At 35.4% G+C, this 19778-nt stretch overlaps 1 protein-coding gene across 3 annotated transcripts in view; it reads right to left on the bottom strand.

Annotated features, from left to right (window-relative positions):
• The window catches only part of ICE2 (interactor of little elongation complex ELL subunit 2), a 73921-nt gene that overhangs the window by 40259 nt on the left and 13884 nt on the right, over positions 1-19778 (bottom strand). For 2 of the 3 annotated variants that reach the window (XM_012000276.1, XM_012000275.1), the window contains 6 exons: positions 15788-16049; positions 14324-14443; positions 4378-4515; positions 3013-3129; positions 2685-2844; positions 1268-1449 (listed from right to left, as the gene is read on the bottom strand). In XM_012000276.1, coding sequence (XP_011855666.1) covers positions 1268-1449; positions 2685-2844; positions 3013-3129; positions 4378-4515; positions 14324-14443; positions 15788-16049 — 979 coding nt within the window. The remainder of the gene's footprint in view (positions 1-1267; positions 1450-2684; positions 2845-3012; positions 3130-4377; positions 4516-14323; positions 14444-15787; positions 16050-19778) is intronic. The other variant, XM_012000277.1, reaches the window with a different exon arrangement.

Genomic DNA, 19778 nt, shown 5'->3' with positions numbered 1-19778 from the left:
TTGCTTCCTCATTTTACTCAAGTCTCTGTTCACATTTCCTGTCCTCAGAAAAGCCTTCTTAATCATGAATATAAAATGACCCCTTCCCCACCCATATCTCTATTTCCCCTTAGCCTACTCTATTTTTCTCCATAGCATTTACCACTACCTGCTTTTTTACTGTATTTGGGCCCTCTACCACTTATTTAAGGTCTGAGGGAAAATAGGTTTTGTTTTTATTCACTGCTGCTTCCTCCCTGTATAGAATAGTATCTGCTCAATAAAAACTTATGGAATGAATGAATCAAGTTCTCTATAAACAATGTATTTAAAAATCATGGAAAAAATATTTTACAATACAGAATAATAAAAGCTAATATTTACAGAGTGCCAAGTGTTACTCTAAATGCTTTGTATGTATAAATTCATTTAAACCTGAACAATCCTATGAGTTAGGTAATATCATGATGCCCATTTTACAGATAAGCAAACTAGACACAGAGATATTATGTAATCTGCCCAAGGTCACACAGCTACTAAGTATACTTAAGATTAACAATCTGGCCAAATACTTTCTGTACCAATCAAATTAAACTCATCTGTTCCTTTTCACACTTAAAAACTTAGATATGGGTCAGATGCAGTGGTTCACACCTGTAATCCCAGCACTTTGGGTGGCTGAGGCGAGTGGATCACCTGAGGTCAGGAGTTTGAGACCAGCCTGGCCAACATGGTGAAATCTTGTCTCTACTAAAAATACAAAAAAATTAGCCGGGTATGGTGGTGCACATCTGTAATCTCAGCTACTCGGGAGTCTGAGGCAGGAGCATCGCTTGAACCCAGGGGGTGGAGGTTGCAGTGAGCAGAGATTGTACCACTGCACTCCAGCCTGGGTGACAGAGCGAGGTTCCATCTCAAAAAAATAAAGCTCTTGAATATGAATGAGACCAATTAAACAAAACCTCACATTAACCACCACCATCAATGAGTTTTCACTACATACATAACTAAAAACTGTGCTCACCCTTCAACATAAAATATCAAACTTAACCCTCATAATAACCTTGTCAAGTAGGTACTACTTGCTTTCATGTATGAAAAGAGAAAACTGAGGCTGAGGGAGGTTAAGTTAGTTGCCTAAAGTCTACCTAGACTTGAAATTCAATTTAAGTTTGAATCTAAAGCCTGTATTTTTAACTACTAGGTTTAGGGATTTGCAATAAAACTTTACGCTTCAAAAGGATAAACAAGTACATTCCCCTCAGGGGAAAAAAAAAAAATTACATACGTCCATTTCAGATATAAACTCTTCAGGTTTGTCCATAAAGACTGCAGAGACTGGAACAGATGTGTTTTTGGACATCATAAATTTTAATGGAACTTCATGAAAGACTTGATTTCTCTCTCTCATAGTCATTTTCTTTTGGGGAAGTGGTGAATTAATATATATTACTTTAACCGGTTTTGAACCTTAAAACAGAAACCAAAGAAAGAGGTGATTAGTATCTAATCATGATATATTTTTTAAAAACAGGATGTATGACATAAGGATCACCAAACAAAGAAACACAGGAGAATGGCAGCACATGTCCCATATATTTGCTACCCTTAGACTAGAAGATATTCAAGTCCTTTAGAAATCTAAGGGCAAGAAAATCCAACTGGCAGAAGAAAAATGTCTTTCTAACAATGTTTAAAAAGGATTTCTGGTTTTTACTGTTATATTCTTACTGTCATTATTACTCAATTTCTTATAGGAACTTGTAAAAAATGATGAAATATTTACCACAGAGAATATATTACATTTAACTCTAATTTGTAGTTTTGTTTCAATAGACATAATCTTTCACTTATTATATTTATGCTGTAACATATAATATTAATTCTGAAAGATATTTAAAAAATAAAAAATTAAATATGAATCAAAACAGGAGGGAAAGAATTTCTTATATACAGGAATTAATATGCAAATATTAATTTTATTGTTGAAAGACAGACTACCCTATGCTTATATGTATAGACTTACTGTAATTCCAAATTCCAGTAACAGACAAGTAAATAAGTCATGGAAATTCACCCATTTGAGGTTGTCTACTAAAGCACTACGTTCCTTTCATTTCCGTGAAAGACAGAACAACCTGACCATTTCATGTATTTCTTGGCCACCCTATGCCATCATTTTGTCGCTCTCACCCTTAAATACGACTACAAGTGCTATAGACCTAATTAATTCATTTAGTAGTGCTGAGCCTATAGTAGCTTTATACATAAAAAGTTTTACTGAATGTAAGTGTCAAACTTACGTCCTCCTCAAATCAGTGCTTTGGTATCTCACAACTGACCACCCATATTTAGACAGCTGAAATGAAATGGTTCCAACCTCTCTTTTTTTTTCTTTTTTTAAATTTTACTTTGAGTTGGGGATACATGTGGAGAATGTGCAGGTTTGTTACATAGGTACACATGTACCATGGTGGTTTGCTGTACCTACCAACCTGTTATCTAGGTTTTAAGCCCTGCACGAATTAGGTATTTGTCCTAATGCTCTCCCTCCCCTTGCCCCCCACCCCTCGAAAGGCCCCGGTGTGTGTTGTTTCCCTCCCTGTGCCTATGCGTTCTCATTGTTCAACTCCTATTTATGAGTGAGAACACACGGTCCAACCTCTCTTTTTTGAGAGCATTATTTGACATAGCAAATCACAAACCTGCAACAGGTATTACTTGAATAAACACTGGAATTTCCCACTGTTCCTTGTACGTTGGTCCATGATTATTTAATAAGGTAAATAATGATTGACTAGTTAGAGCTATCTGAGGGTGATATCTGGAAACAAGCTTCTCTGCATTTGGATCTTTACTAATATCCTGAAAAACAACAAGTAATTTGTTACTTGGTTATACTTATTGAAAATTTCTTCAATAAAGTAAAGAACAAAAAAAGTCAGAAAGGAGACTTTAGGACAATCGGGTTAGATATATTTTGTGAGATATAAAAGATTATTTAGGAAGATCCAATGCTGCCTTGGTACTTACATAATGCATAGCTTCAGCTGTTTGTTCTGACGTTTCGATGGTAGATATATCGCTTTTTGAGAGCTGCAATTTCATAGGCATTGAGGGAAATACTGTTTTCACATATTTTACACTGCCCTAAATATGAAAAATAGTAATCATTTTATTGCAAAAATTGCAATGTATTTTTTTCTAAGAAAAGTATCTTTCATCATATGAAATTGTTAACTTGAAATTTATCATTCTACTAAATGTAAACATCAGATTTAGAAACTTCATGCCAAGATATTAATATTTTTGCTTGACAACCACTACCTGTGGTTTTTTTTTTGAGACTAAGTCTCTCTCTGTTGCCCAGGCTGGAGTGCAGTGGTACGATCTCAGATCACTGCAACCTCTGCCTCCTGGGTTCAAGCAATTCTGTCTCCTCAGCCTCCTGAATAGCTGGAATAACAGGTGTGTGTCAGCATGCCCAGCTAATTTTTGTATTTTTAGTAGAAACGGGGTTTTGTCATGTTGGCCAGGCTGGTCTCAAACTCCTGACTTCAAGTGATCCGCCTGCCTCGGCCTGCCAAAGTGCTGGAATTACAGGTGTGAGCCATCATGCCAGGTCAGTTTCATAGAATTTTTCCTGCCACTTTAAAGTCTATCTTCTCCTTTTAGGAGACACAAATCATAACAGGGGATGGTAGAAACTCCAAAATATCCTCTCCACACACTTACTTTCAATATGTTTGTAAATAAAATCCCATTAAAAAAAGGGGCTTTCTGCTTGTATTCAGGGGCATTCAGATGGGTGGTAAGAAAAGAAAATCAAAGAACAAAGTAGTGGCATTTTTAAAAACATCAAGTATTTGTATCCATAGAATAAAAACAAAGGGAAACAGATTGGTATTACATATTTTTAAAGTCACCTAATTATTGCTTAACATTTAAATATAATGTCTATATAAAGTATACATGAGCCAGGGGCAGTGGCTCACTCCTGTAATACCAGCACTTTGGGAGGCTGAGGTGGGTGGATCACCTGAGGTCAGGAGTTCGAGACCAGTCTGGCCAACATGGTGAAATCCCCATTTCCTACTAAATATAGAAAAATTTGCCAGGCATGGTGGCGGGCAACTGTAATTCCAGCTACTTGGTAGGCTGAGGCAGGAGAATCACTTGAACCTGGGAGATAGAGGTTGCAATGAGCTGAGATCATGCCATTACATGCCAGGTGACAAGAGTGAGACTCTGTCTCCCCCCGCCAAAAAAAATATATGTATATATATATACACACACACACACGTATATGTGTGTGTATATATATACGTGTATACACACACACACATATGTATATTTTGGGCAAAAAAAAAGCTTATATCCTCTGATGATAAATCTTACCAATGCAAGAAGAGTTTTTTCTAACTTTAATCCCATCTCTACTCTGAATGGGAAGAATCCCATTAAGCTGGTGACCTCGTGGAGAGTATAGAATTCTGGATACTTTTTCACTTGTTCAGTGCAAGCTCTTAAAATTTTCTGAGAAACAGACATTAAGAAAAATTCATTTGTATTGTATTTCTCTAATAATGCAAAAAGAAAATGTTTAGTTACATGTGACTATGTAATTATTCAGTGCAAAAATTAGCCTGATTTCATTAATCAAGCTACTAACAATACACACATTGCATATTCTTTATTTTCATAATTTATTTTTAACCCAGTTGCTTAAAATATTGATGTTTAATACTAAAATTAGCAGTCTCATTAAAATTTAAAATTAGAGGACACATAATATCATATTTTCCATGTTATTTAAGAAACTGTTAAAGAAAGGCACATGAAAATTTCAACACACTTTACTGCAATAAAAGCAGTTATATGAATAATTAGAAATTAAGTAGTATACTCTGAAAACATTCCCAAGCACAATAAGTTAATGAAGTAGTTATCTTACGGGTCATTGTAATCTATAATCTAAAAAAATCAATAACTTATGAGGAAATGTAATTGGTAAGTAAACAAAATTCACAACTTTTTGTGAGAAGAGTATGTGCCACTTGTGATAATATATAAACAATTCAGAGATGCATAGCTGTTGGGGGTGGGGAGAGTTGTTTGATTAAAACACATACATACATTATCTTCTAAGATACGTATTTCTTCTTCTTCTGTCAACGAACCTTTCCTGAATGTCTCATAATATATTTTAGGTCACAAAAGCTCTTGGCATCTTTATATATTATCTTTATCATATATATCTACATACCCTCTCCCTTTACATATTTGTAAAATGTGTCAAGTTACAAATCAATAACTTTACTCCAGTATATCTTTTCATCTATAGTTTCAGAACCCCTTCCCCCCTTTTCTAATCCCTACTCCCTATGTTTCACATTTTCTCTCCTCATCTATGCTTTTCATGGCAGATCTTGATATTTAATCCATGGTATCATTTGTAACTAACAGAGATGTGGACTAATATGGAAAAGTTGTAAAAAATCTGAGTCAACTGCAAACTCATATCTGCAAAATATCTTTGCTCCTTATTTGTACTATTAGTTAACTTTCACTTGTAACATTCCTTTCCTATGGTAGTTATTACAAGAATTTGAATATGCAAAGGAAGGTAATACATAAGAACTACGTGAAATAGAGACTATTTTTGTTAGATATTCATTGGCACATCATTCCTGGTAAAACTGTGGTGGATGTTACAGTGTTTTTAATTGAATTTACTTAGTTCAGTAACTACAGCAAGAGAGTCAAAGGAAAATCTAAGACAATTTTACACCTACACTCTGTTACATTATATAATTATCGAAAGTATTTTACAACTGGTAGGTACTCAATTAACTAAAGGATCATTATTTAGCTTATGTAGTAAAAAAAAAAAGTTTTATACTAGTAATTTATCTTTCTTTGAAAAATAACTAACTGAACACAGGAGGTTAAAAGATACAGGCTGTTCCCCATCACTCACGCACTGAGTGCTATTAGTGTTTAATACTCAAAATATCTTGAGAATTAAATTCATCAAAAGCATATGCATTTATACAATACACATCTATCATTATAAAAAATATTCCCTAAATTTTATTTTGGGCTAGAAAGGAAAAATATTTCTGGGCTTGGTGAAAAGCAAGGAAAATACGCAAGAACCATAAATCAACACAAAGAGGAGAAACTAGAGCAGTGAGGAGTAAGGAAACCTAGGAAAGGTGAGGTGGCTTGAGGGCAAATTCTTCAACCAGTTCTAAGATCAGGTGGGAAGTCAAACATAAGACTTCTACATTTGAGCAGGGATTTGAACAGACATATGTACACTTATGTTCATAACAGCATTATTCGTAACAGCCAAAAGGTGGAAGCAACTCCAGTGTTCATCAATGGATGACCAGATAGACAAAATGTAACATATATACATATATATATACACACACATACACACACACACAAACACACAATGGGATATTAATCAGCCTTAAAAAGGAAAGAAATTATGACACATGCTACTACTTGGACAAATCTTGAGGACATTATGCTAAGTGAAATAAGCCAGTCACAAAAAGACAGATACTGTATGTTTCCACTTATATGGGGAACCTAGAGTAGTGAAACTCATACAGACAGAAACAGAATGTGGTTGCCAGGAACTAGGGGAAAGAGGAAACAGGGAGCTACTGTTTAATGGGTACTCAGTTTCAGTTTGGGAAGACAAAAAGTTCTAGAGATGGATGGTGGTGACAGTTGCATAGCAATGTAAATGTATTTAATGTTATTGAACTGTACACTTAAATGGTGAAAATGGTAAATTTTGTTATGTATACTTTATCACAATTTAAAAAAGAGAGAGAAATGGAGGACACACTGAGGTCTAGCCTTGGAAAAATTTGGAAATCCTAGGAAGAGAAACGAGAAAATGAAGCAGCAGTCATTGAATATGGTTGAGAATTCTCCAGAACTGATGAAGGCTATAAATCCAGACACAGTAAACACAATCAGCCAGCAGGATTTTATTAAAAAGCATATTTTTATGAAACTCCAAAACACCAAAATTACAGTAAGAAAAGACAGAAGCCCTAAAAGAAACGACAATTAGATAATACATTTTTCAACAACAACATGAAAAAGTAGGATTGTATCTTTAAGTGTTGTGGAAAAAAGGTAAGTGCCAACTTTGAATTGTGTATGAAATAAAATTATATTAGTAAAATGAGAAAAAGATAGATAAAAGATTTCCAAATTAAAAAAATCGAGATTGTTCACCATTAAGAGACCTTCATCAAAGGCACATCTAGAATACACAGGATTTCAAGAAGAATGAAAGAATCTCAGAATGTAGGTTTGAGAAGAAGAAACGGTGGGCCAAAATTTGGCAAACCTGTAGATAAATTAAAACAAACATAGTCCATATAAAATAATAATGTGGGTAGATTTAAAAAAGAAACTGCATTACAACAAATAGCATACAAGTCAAGAGGGATGTAATGACAGTCAAAATGTTCTATGATTTCTGTATTATTCGGGAGGCTAGTTGATATTGAATAATGGAATTATTCACTGTAAAAATTCAAGAGTAACCACTAAGAAAACAGACAGTAGACATGTAATTTCCAAACCAACAGAGAGGGGAAAAAGAGGAAAAATGTCAATCTCCTCAAAAGGAGTTTAAAAAAAAAAAAAAAGAAGAAAGTACAGAAAAAGTAAAACAGAAAGCACAAACAAAATCAATACATACTGTCATCATAATGGATGTAAATAGCTAAACTTTCTAATTAAAAGAGATTATCAGATTTTATTTTTAAAAGAAAGGAAAGCAATCTAGCTTAACACTGTTTTAATCCCACCTAGATTTTTGTAGAAATGGACAAGTTGATTCCAAAATTTACATGAGAATGTAAAGAACCCATGATCTCAGGACTATAAAACTACAGTTATCGAGACCATATGGTTTTGGCATCAAGACAGACATACAGATTAATGAAACAAAACAGTCAAAAAATTGATCCAGGCTGGGCATGGTGGCTCACACCTGTAAACCCAGCACTTTGAGAGGCCGAGGCACGTGGATCACCTGAGGTCAGGAGTTCGAGACCAGCCTGGCCAACATGGTGAAACCCATCTCTACTAAAAATACAAAAAAATTAGCTGGGTGTGGTGGCAGGCACCTGTAATCTCAGCTACTTGGGAGGCTGAGGCAGGAGAGTTGCTGGAACCCGGGAGGGAGAGGTTGCAGTGAGCAGAGATTGCACCATTGCACTCCAGCCTGTGTGACAGAGGGAGACTCCGTCTTCAAAAAAAGTTGATCCACGTGATGGTGACGAGGTAATTCAGTAAGGGAAAAAATACCCTTCTCAACGAAACTCTATGCTAAAACAGAGTTTCTCAACATTGGCATTACTAACATTTTGGACCACATAATTCTTTGTAGTGTTAGGCTGTCCAGTACATTGTAGGATATTTAGTAGCACCTCTGGCTCTACCCGGTAGATGCCATCAGCACCCCTACCAAGCTTTAGACATTGTCAAATGTCCATTAGGAGGCAAAGTCACTCTCAGTTGAAAATGACTATGCTAGAACAACTAGATATTCATACGGAAAGAAATGACTTTTGATCCTTACCTTGTATCTTACACAAAAATTAACTTGAAATCAACATAGACTTATTTACGTGTATAAGTTAAAACTATAAGCCCTTTAGATTAGGGTTTCTCAATGCAAGCACGCCTGACACTTTCAGTTGGATAATTCCTTGTTGTATGGGACGTCACTCACATGCATTTAGTATGTTTAGCAGCATCCTTGGCCTCTACGCAGCAGATACTAGTAGCATTCTACCAGTTGCAACAACCAAAAATGTCTCACTGTCAAAGTACTAGGGATGGGCAGGGTGCGGGGTGGGTGAGGAAGGAGTAAAACTGACCCCAGTCTGAGAATCACTTGGGATAGGCAAATATTTCTGTGCCAGAACACATGAAATCACTAACCACAAAAATTTTTGATAAATTAGACCATTAAAATTCTGTTCTTTGAGACACTATTTAAAAAATGTAAAAATACATCACAAACTGGAAGAAAACTATATATAATGGAGTTGTAGTCAGACTATATAAAGAAACTTTATGGCTTAATAAAAATAAAAGCAAATTAAAAAATCAGCAAAATACTTCAATAGATATTTCACAAAAGAAATGCACTTAAAATGAGTAATTTTTATATGTAAATTATACCTCAATAGTTTTAAAAATTAAATGTGGATTTAAAAGGGAGGCTTTAGGATTTAATGGCTATATGATGCTCTAACAATAACAACACAGTACAATCTTTTAAAAAATGTGGGGGGGAATGAGAAGAGCATACAAAAAATAATTTCAATTGTTATCGTATTGATCACTAGTATTGTTATTTTGAGGCTGTTGTGAGTGTAATGTGGGATAAAGCAAATGAGACATATGAGATATTCTTTCCTAGTTCTATCCACTGAATTGTTCTCAAAACAATGATCAACCCAGGAGCATCCGTAGTGCCCACATTGTAGTCTTGAAATATCACTTCACACTAAAAGAAACAAGGGCTCTAGAAAATGGCTGATTCCAGCGACAGGGCAGGAAATGTAGAAAATGAGCCTCAAAGACTACCAGATTGACTGAAAAGCCAGTAGGAAGAGCCTCTCAGTGAGTTAGTATTATTTGAGGCTTACAAAGGATAATAATCTTCGTGGACAGAAACACATATATGTTTAACTCCATGATTTAATAACATTTTAAAAAAAGAAAATACATCATCATTGGAGAATAAAAAGGAACTAGTTTTTTAAAAAGTGGTATTTCAAAGGAAAGAATCTAGTATTTATTTTGTCCCATGGTAAGCTACATGAACTGGGAAACCGAATAGTAAATAAGGGAAAGCATATCTTTTAAAAATTATTCCAATGAATAAATGATGCAATCAGAATATTACAACTGTGCAAACCACAGTGAATGAATGTGAGCATTAATAGCTGGGGTGGTGGTCAAAATGTTGGTTAAAGGACACAAAATTTCAGTCACGTAGGAGGAAAAAGTTCAAGAGATCAATTGTAAAACATGGTGATGATAATTACGATGTAATTGAAAACTGCTAAGAGAGTAGATTTTAAGAGTTCTCACAACAAAAAAATAGGTTTGTGAGGTAATGCATATGTTAATTAGCCTGGTTTGGCCTTGCCACAATGTATACATATTTTAAAAACATATTGTACAAAATAAATATATACAATTTTAGCTTGTTAATATAAAAAGATAAAATTCAAAACAGAAAAAGGAGAAAAACTGCAACATACAAAGCCCATAAAGTTTTTGTATTTGGAATATATAAGGAAATCTTACATATCAATTAGAAAACATGAACAGTTATTCTGCAAGAAAAAGTGAGCAAGCAGCATATGAAAACATGCGTGTGCTCTCCCCTCCCCCCATATATATATATATATGTGTATATATATATCTCTATCTGAGATGTAGAGCAACAGAACACTTGAACACTGCTGGTTAGAATGTAAATTGATATAACCTGGTATAGCCACTTTGGAAAACCATTTGCAAATCTACTCAAGTTGAAGATATGCATACTCTATGACCCAATAATTCCACTCCTAGGTATACAAACAGTCCCCAGCTTATAAAGGTTCCACTAAATGATTTTTCAACTTTACGATGGTGCCAAATCATTGCAATTTTGTCACAACACACAGCATTCAATAAATTACAAGACACTCAATACTTTATTATAAAATAGGCTTTGTGTTAGATGATTAAGCCCAACTGTAGGTAAATGTAAGTATTGTGAGCATATTTAGAGTAGGCTAAAACACACCATGCTATTTGGTACGTTAGGTGTATGCATCTTTAATTCACTATAGGTTTATTGGGATGTAACTGTATCGTGAGTCAAGAAGCATCTATATATCCAACAGAAACGTGTGCATATGTGTACCAAAATAAATGTATGAGAATTTTCTTAAGAGTACTGCTTAGAATAGCTCCAAACTGGAAGCAACCCAAGTTCTGATCAACAGGATAAATTGTAGTTTATTCATATAATGGAAAAATGGACAGAAATGAAAATGAATGAACTATAACTCACACAACTTAAGAATCTAAAAAGCACAATACTGAATGAAAGAAGGAAGGCCCAAAAGCATTCTGTTCACATAAAATTCAAAATCAGGCAAAAGGGGCCAAGCACGGTGGCTCACGCCTATAACCCAGCACTTTGGGAGGCTGAAGCAGGTAGATCGCCCAAGGTCAGGAGTTCGAGACCAGCCTGGCCAACATGGTGAAACCCCATTTCTACTAAAAATACAAAAATTAGCTGGGTGTGGTGGCGGGAGCCTGTAATCCCAGCTACTTGTAAGGCGGAAGCAGGAGAATAGCTTGAACTCAGGAGGCAGAGGTTGCAGTGGGCTGAAATCGTGCCACTGCACTCTAGCCTGGGCGACAAGAGCAAAGCTCTGTCTCTTAAAAAAAAAGAAAAAAAAATCCCCACAAAATCAGGCAAAAGAGAAGTAGAACTACCACTCTCCATATACACACAAAAAGCAAACAACTTATCACCACCAAAGCTGGGACAGTGATTATTTATTCAAGTAAGGAGAACGTTATTTATTATACAGGAGGACTACACAGGGGGCTTCTGGATTACTGGTATTGTTTTATTTCTTGTCCTGGGTAAGAGTTACACAGATGTTTACTATATAATTATCTGTTAAGCTGTATCTATTTTTTCTTTTGTTCTATATACTTTTCCATATATACATGACATTGTATAACATAAAATCTTAAAACTAAAAGATCTTAGAAAAGTATCAGTGAATCTTTGCAGTGGGGATGTAAAATACAACTTAGAGAAAGTGTGCTTCCACATCAATATGGAAAAAAACATGACAATGTTTATCATTTACCATTAGCTACCAAGTAATGTACTTTGTTAATAAAGTACAGTTTTATATCCACACAAGAAATATTTACATTGAGCACTTGAGCACTTAAGCACGCCAGACACTATTCTAGTCATTGGGAGACTACATCAGTGAATAAAACAGCACTTACAAAAAGGCACTGTTTTACAAAAACAGTGAGGAGAAGGACAATAAGCAAAAATAAAATATGGTAAAGGGAAAAGTGAGGGTCATACTACATTCCATAGGGTAATCAGGGAAATCCTCATTGATAGGTGACATCTGAACAGAGAGAGACATAAAAGAATCAAGACACTATTCCATGCAGAAATCCGGGGAACAGACTGAGATAAAAATAGAAACCCCAAATGCCAAAGGACTTAAGGCAGGACTATGCTTGAAGTATTGAAGAAATGTAAAGGCCAGTCCGCAGGTGGGAGCAGAATAACTGATAGGACAATGTGTAGAAAGTGAGGATGGGGGATGGGAGGGAGGGGAGAGATCATGCAGGCCACTGCAGAACTTTGTAAAGACTCTTCCTAAGAAAGATGGGCTATAATCCCAGCACTCTGAGAGGCTGACGCAGGAGGATTGAGGTCAGGAGTTTGAGACCAGCCTGGGTAACATAGGAGGCCCTATCTCTAAAAAAAAATTAGATGCAGTGGCCTATGCCCATGTTCTTGCTATTCAGGAGGCTGAGGTGGGGAGGATCACTTGAACCCAGGAATTCAAGGCTGCAGTGAGCTAGGATTGTGCCACTGCACTCCAGCCTGAACTATGACTTATGTATTAAAAACATCATTCTGGTCTTTTAAAAGGCACTATTAAAAAACAAGAATAGCTGCCAGCTCCTTTTCCACATAGAAAATTATGACATTCCATTTGGATACATTATATTTAGGTTCACAGAAAATAAAAATCAAATTCATTTATTTACAAGAATCATTCTTCTGGTTCATATTAACAACAAATTTCTTCCTTACAGTGTTTTTTTTTGTTTTTTCTTCCTTTTTTTGAGACAGGGTCACGTTCTGTCATCCAAACTGGAGTGCAGTGCAGTGGCAAAATCAAGGCTCGCTGCAGCTTCCATTTCCTGGGCTTCAGTGATCCTCCCACCTAAGCCTCCCAAGTAGCAGGGACTAGGACTAGGACTACAGGCACATGCCACCATGTCAGCTAATTTTTAAATTTTTTGTATAGATGGGATTTCATCATGTTGCCCAGGCTGTTTTCAAATTACTGGGCTGAATCCTTCTGCCTTGGCCTCCCAAAGTGCTGAAAAAATAGGTGTGAGCCACCGTGCCTGGCCTGTTTTTTTTTTTTTTTTTTTTTTAAAACAGTGAAAGTGTAATACTCCTGCTGTCCTTCAACTTACAGTGCCTAGTTTTGCTTTTTAAAACTATGGTAAAATTTACCATCTTATCCCTTTTTAAGTGTAGAGTTCAGCAGTGTTAAATATATTAACACTATTGTTTACAGTGACCAGTTTTAAAGGCTTAAATTTACACTGATATTTATAAACTCTACTATAAATATATGTGTATGTACATATATAGTTATTATTTAAGTAGCATACTTTATCCAATTTTTTTGAGACAGAGTCTCGCTCTGTCACCTAGGCTGGAGTGCAATGGTGCGATCTTAGCTCACTGCAAACCTCCACCTCCTAGGTTCAAGTGATTCTCCTTCCTCAGCCCCCTGAGTAGCTGGGATTACAAGCGCCCACCACCATGCCTGGCTAATTTTCTTATTTTTAGTAGAGACGGGGTTTCACTGTGCTGACCAGGCTGGTCTCAAACTCCTGACCTCAGGTGATCTGCCCGCCTTGGACTCCCAAAGTGCTGGGATTAGAGGCGTGTGCCACACGCCTTGCCTATTTAAGTAGTATACTTTAATTTTCTGGTAGGCTCAATGAATGATGGTAGGGTACGAGCTGGGATGATATACAGGTCTTGCTAATAAATTTGCATGAATGAGTGAAGTATCAAAAAATGAACTCAGAGCTGAAGTTTATCATTTTGTGGTTGGTTACCACAAACATAATGAGCACAAGTTCCCGTGACTGAGTTTTAAAGTATCAGATTTTTAGGTACCAGGATAACTCTTTAAACACTATTCTCTCACAAGTGAAATCAGTGGGTCAGTTCAAACTATTACGTGAGTAAAATGTAATGATATAATAGTTGGATCGTTAAAGAATATAAATATACATACAAATATACTATAGTACACAATTTTGAGATGTTAGTTTTTAAACTATTTTAATGCATGATGAAGAAAAGACCTGCGGTTTTTAAATTGGTAATATTGACAGTTCCAAATGCTTTTGGGGGAATCATCACACATTTCAGAATGCTGCTATTGCCTATCACTGGCAGTTTACACAAATGTGAGTTGATTTTTACCTCTGTGAAGAGACGGGCATCATCAGAAAGCATATTATAATCCTGTGCACATTTCTTTGCAGAATTCTGCAAAAACTTTAGGAACTCAGTAACTTCTTCGTTCACATGTTTTCTCATATCCTGATTTTTAAAAAAGTAGACATGTCTTGGGATAAAAAGTTTCATTAAAAAACAATCAATTTTTTAATCACTGCTATAATAATTTGGACTTAATAATTAAAGAATCAAATCCAAAGCAGAAATCAAAGAAGTCAGTAAAAGTTATTACATAGTAACGATAAACTGCTATTAAAAACTCCACAAAATAGAAAAGCAAATGACTAAGACTATACAATACATGCTCAGGAATTGAGAAGCTGATTTTATAAAATGTTGTCAAATTTTTTTTTTAAATTTACTTTTTGAGGTGGAGTCTCGCTTTGTTGCACAGGCTGGAGTGCGGTGGCACGATTTCAGCTCACTGCAACCTCCGCCTCCCGAGTAGCTGGGGCTACAGGCGCCTCCTCACCTGGCTAATTTTTTGTATTTTTAGTAGAGATGGGGTTTCGCCATGTTGGCCAGGCTGGTCTCGAGCTCCTGACCTCAGGTGATCTACCTGCCTCAGCCTCCCAAGGTGTTGGGATTATAGGCACGAGCCACCGTGCCTGGCCTCAAATTTTTTTAAAAAGACATACGTCCAAATTGAAAAATGAGCAAATAATATAAACAAGCAAGTTACCAAAGAAAAAATAAAAATGGCTTATCCACATATGGAAAATGTTTATTTTCATTAGTAATCATAAATTAAATTAATGTAAAGCAAGAGATCACTTTTCCAATTTTAAATTAAAGGCAAAAAAGGTAATGTCCAATATTAGTGAAGATAGTTTTTTTCTTTTTTAAAATTTGATTTCAATTTTCTGTTACCTTATCCCTGTAGGATTAGAGAAGACAGTTTTTTCAAAACCTGTCATACAACAGAGGTACAAACAAACTGGTTTAAACTTTTTGTAGAACAATTTACGCATGTGTAACTGCAGATCAAAGCTTTGAAAATATGCATATGTTTTGGTCTGGCAGTTTTATTTTTAAGAATTTATCTTATGGAAACTATCATCAATATGAACAAAGATTTGGCTACAAAGATGTTCAGCACAGCATCATTTATATAATTGAGAGAATTTGGAAAAGTCTTAATTGAAGTAATAATTAAGGAATAATTTAAAATTGGTATAATCTATGTAAAGTTCTACTGCTAGTACTTAAGATGAAATGGAGTAAGACATGCTAAGCAGTGGAGCAAAATGCTTGAACTATAATGGAATCAATAAAAGAATTAAAGCACCATTGCTCTGTCAAGTAATCTCCTTAAATTTTCCATTTTAAAAAAGATGAGCAGACCTAAAAACATAAATGTAAATTTAAGATAAAAATATTTCCTAATTTTTAATATTTTTTCCTGAAACTGAAGAATAGAATACATACCAAGTACTGCAAGTAGTCATTTTTATTTATTCCAACAGCTTTGGAATTTGCAGGAATCTTTGCGTATTTAACCAACAAGTCCACATAACTCCTCTGCTCTCTCTGTGAGAAACGAGAGAAACGAGGATAAGGAACTCTTGGTTTTGGAAGAAGAACCATTCCAATTGTGGTTTTAACTTTTTCCTTTGCTTGAGTTGCTGAACTAACTGCCGGCTCATTTTCTACAGAACTTGCTGAAGCATTCAAATTTTCTCCTATACGTCTGGAAAACAAAATATAATTTACAAATATGTGCTTTTCACATGAAGATTACTATCATGGAACGTCATGATTCTCAATCACTAGGGAGAATATAGCGTGATTAACAGAGTAAACTCTGGATTATTATCTAACTCTGCCACCTGCATTTTGATGTTTAGCCATTTAAAGTAGATTAAGTATTCTGTGGGATAGGTTCACAATGCAAACTTACCTTCAATTACCTGATGGAGAGGAAGAGGCATACTTATTTAGAACTTTTTTCCCCATTAATAAAGAGGTGAAAATCATTCTTGCCAATTACATATGCAGGTATTTTATGTTTACATTTTATTACAATTTGAGTTCTTAATACTTAAATTCATCACTAAGATTTATCAGTTAATATGGTGAACAAAACCTACTAAGAACACAATGTAATGGAATCACAAATTTGAGGTTAACAAAAATTCATTGAGATTTTAAATGTTCCGATTTCCTCTGCTTATCTCAAAAATTAAGAGAATTCTAACATATGCACCGTATTTTTTGAAAGCAGTAATGGTTTTGGAAAAGTTGTACAATCCTCTATCACTCTGGTACATGGCTGAGTTCATGCAAATGACTTTATGCTTTTCATGGATGCCAAACAAAACTCCTGGCATATCTTTAAAGAAATGTACCAGAAGAGAAAGTAGTGAGCAGTTTCAGAACTTGTTACCATATTTGTTTATGGAATGTGTAAAGGCTGTCAGAATCACAATGGAGTCACCAATGTTTAAAAATCCTTGATATCATGGAATACTATGCAGCCATAAAAAGGAATGAGATCATGTCCTTTGCAGGGGCACAAATGGAACTGGAAGCCATTATCCTCAGCAAAGTAACACAAGAACAGAAACCAAACACCACATGTTCTCACTTGTAAGTGGGAGCTGAAAAATGAGAATGCATGGACACAAGGAAGGGAATACACATGGGCCTGTTGTGGGGTGGGGTTGGGGTAGGAGAAGATTAGGAAAAATAGCTAATGCATGCTGGGCTTAATACCTAGGTGATGGGTTGGTAAGTACAGCAAACCACTATGGCACATGTTTACCTACCTAACGAACCTGCGCATCCTGCACATGTACCCTGGAACTTAAAAAAACAAAAAACAAAACAAAACAAACCCCCCCCCCCCCAATAATTAGAGCTAGTGAAGGCCATGAAGACAGAGTTCTCATGTTTGAATTCCTGATAACAAAATACTTCTGCAAGGGTATTTGTTCAGGAACTGCCCGTCCAACCTTGGATTGGTGTCACCTTTGTTATTATCTTTCAAAGATCAAGTATAACTATTTCAAAACAATCACATAATCCTAATTTTTTCCTTTAAAAATCTTTGTCCTCCTTCACCTCCCTGAATACGCACATAGTTTACTATGGCATACATATTCCCATTGCAATGCTTTACACCCAAATAAATTTCTTTTATTTTAGAGAGTTTCTGTTACTCAGATTCACAAATGCTACCCCTACTTTTAAGAAGTCACCTTATCCAAATTAAGGTATATGAACACAACTTCCTTATCTTATTCATAACCCATCTCTATTTTTGCTATTCAGTTATTATAATCTACATTTTAAATAAGAGACTTTAGAAGTGCATCAAAAACTATACTTCCTTGGCCTGTACGACTGTAATTTCCACCACAGTAACTGTTCCTATAACCTGGCTCCAAATTACACAATAATCCAGAAAGGAAGGGAAACTAATGAGAAAGATGGACATCTGCTGACTCATTCTTCATTCCTCCATTTGTTAATATTTATTAACTACCATGTGCCAGCCTATGCTAGGTACTAGAAATACAACACTAAGTACAATACCATCTCCAATCTCCAGGATGTTATAATCAAGTGCATTAGAGAAGTCAATGAAGAAGAAAGAAAAGTAGATATGTACATCAACACAATGGGACTACGGAGAACTTAGGTTTCCAAAGTGAACATACCAAGTAGGTGACTGAAGAGAATCCTAAGAACATCATGATCAGGGATTAAGGGAGAAAAAGAGAAGGAAGAGAAAATATCCATAGCAGTGGTTCTCAATCAAGGCAGTTTTAATGTCCCCAGGGCCTTCTGGAAGCCTATAGGTGTATCTGGATTGTCACAAAAGAGGGGGGATTAAAGGCATTCAGAAGGGGGGAAGACTAAATGCCTGCAATATGCACTACTATCCTGCATAACTTTCAACAGTCCCTTTCAGGCTTTTTCTTACCAGGTACAAATAAGTCTAGTCTGTTATTATTTATCCTAACAGTACATTTTATTTTTCCTATGATTATTTTATGGTATGCTTTATTCTCTCTTAAATATTTTAAATGAACTTAAATAAATGAACTGTATTCATTTTAACTGATGCATCTCACTACCTCATTATATCTCATAATGCAGTAGTCTCTATGAATTTACATAAAAATAAGTTATTTCACACTTATTGTTTTTAGAAATTATATCTATTAATTTCATTTTAAGCTAGTAAAGGAGGTATCTTATTTCTTATAAATATCTGTCATAAAAAGTGGGAGGGTATCAGTCTGAAACGGCTGAGAATTACTAATTTAGATCTGCATCTGGACAAAGGGTGAGTTACGTTCCATCCAAACTACTCCTGATTTGTTTTAAATTAACTTTATAATACTAGAATAAATATGTCAAAAATTCCAAAAGATGACAACAGTTTTTTAGAAAATATGTAGGTCCCCAAATAAAGAAAAAAATATTTAACACCACTCTCTCAGAGCGAACCAATGGATAAAAAACTACTCAAAGAGCTGATAAACGAATGGGAGAAGAATTTTGGAAATTAAAATTAGGATACTTAGGTTGGCTCTGAAAATAACACAGGTAAAAAAAGACATAGCTACTAAAGTTTCTCCAATAATTGTATAAAAATAAGCATATTTTAGGTTAACAAAATGAACATTAACTGCTGATCTTGGGAGAAATGTATTACAGCAAATTGACTTCTTACTAGAAAATGTCTTGAGAGCTATTCAAACCTAACAGTATTGTGTCTGCACTCTTAACAATACTGCTACACAGCTGTCTCTCTGAATATGAGAACATGTCTGTCCTGTGCCAAAAACTGGCAAATTTAATTAAGCTGCTGCAGCAACAAGATGCTGACTCAGATATGCCAGACTAAGAATGTCAAGGAATTCTAGCAGTTTAAATTGGCTACATTCAGCAAAGAATGAAATGGTAGCACATCAAGATCATTTCCTTGTGCAGTGCTGTCAAAATCTTCATCAGGGTGTAAACCAAAAGCATCTGACAGGGTTTCTCTATCCACGTATACAGCATTATATTTTATTTTGGTTGACGGTTTTAAGTTTTGCCCCTGCATTTTGTCAACTGCCCATTCTCCTTTCTTAAACTTTCCACGGAAAACAAAAACAAAAGCAGGGCAGAATCCAAAACTTTTAAGTTTCCTATACTTTAAGTACTAGTTTGGTAGCTTGTTTAAACGTCGCATTTGAAAATGGTGCTTCTAATCTCCATTTCAAGTCTACTAGTATCTTCTGAGTTTGATTTATTTTCCTAAATTAAATGTGTTAAAGCTTTATATATATATATTTCTATTTAAAGCTATTTCCTGGCCGGACGCGGTGGCTCACGCCTGTAATTCCAGCACTTTGGGAGGCCGAGGCGGGCGGATCACGAGGTCAGGAGATCGAGACCATCCTGGCTAACACGGTGAAACTCC

Source organism: Mandrillus leucophaeus, unplaced genomic scaffold (assembly GCF_000951045.1).
Source record: "Mandrillus leucophaeus isolate KB7577 unplaced genomic scaffold, Mleu.le_1.0 Scaffold623, whole genome shotgun sequence".
Lineage (NCBI taxonomy): Eukaryota > Metazoa > Chordata > Mammalia > Primates > Cercopithecidae > Mandrillus > Mandrillus leucophaeus.
This window is presented reverse-complemented; position numbering and strand designations above follow the sequence as displayed.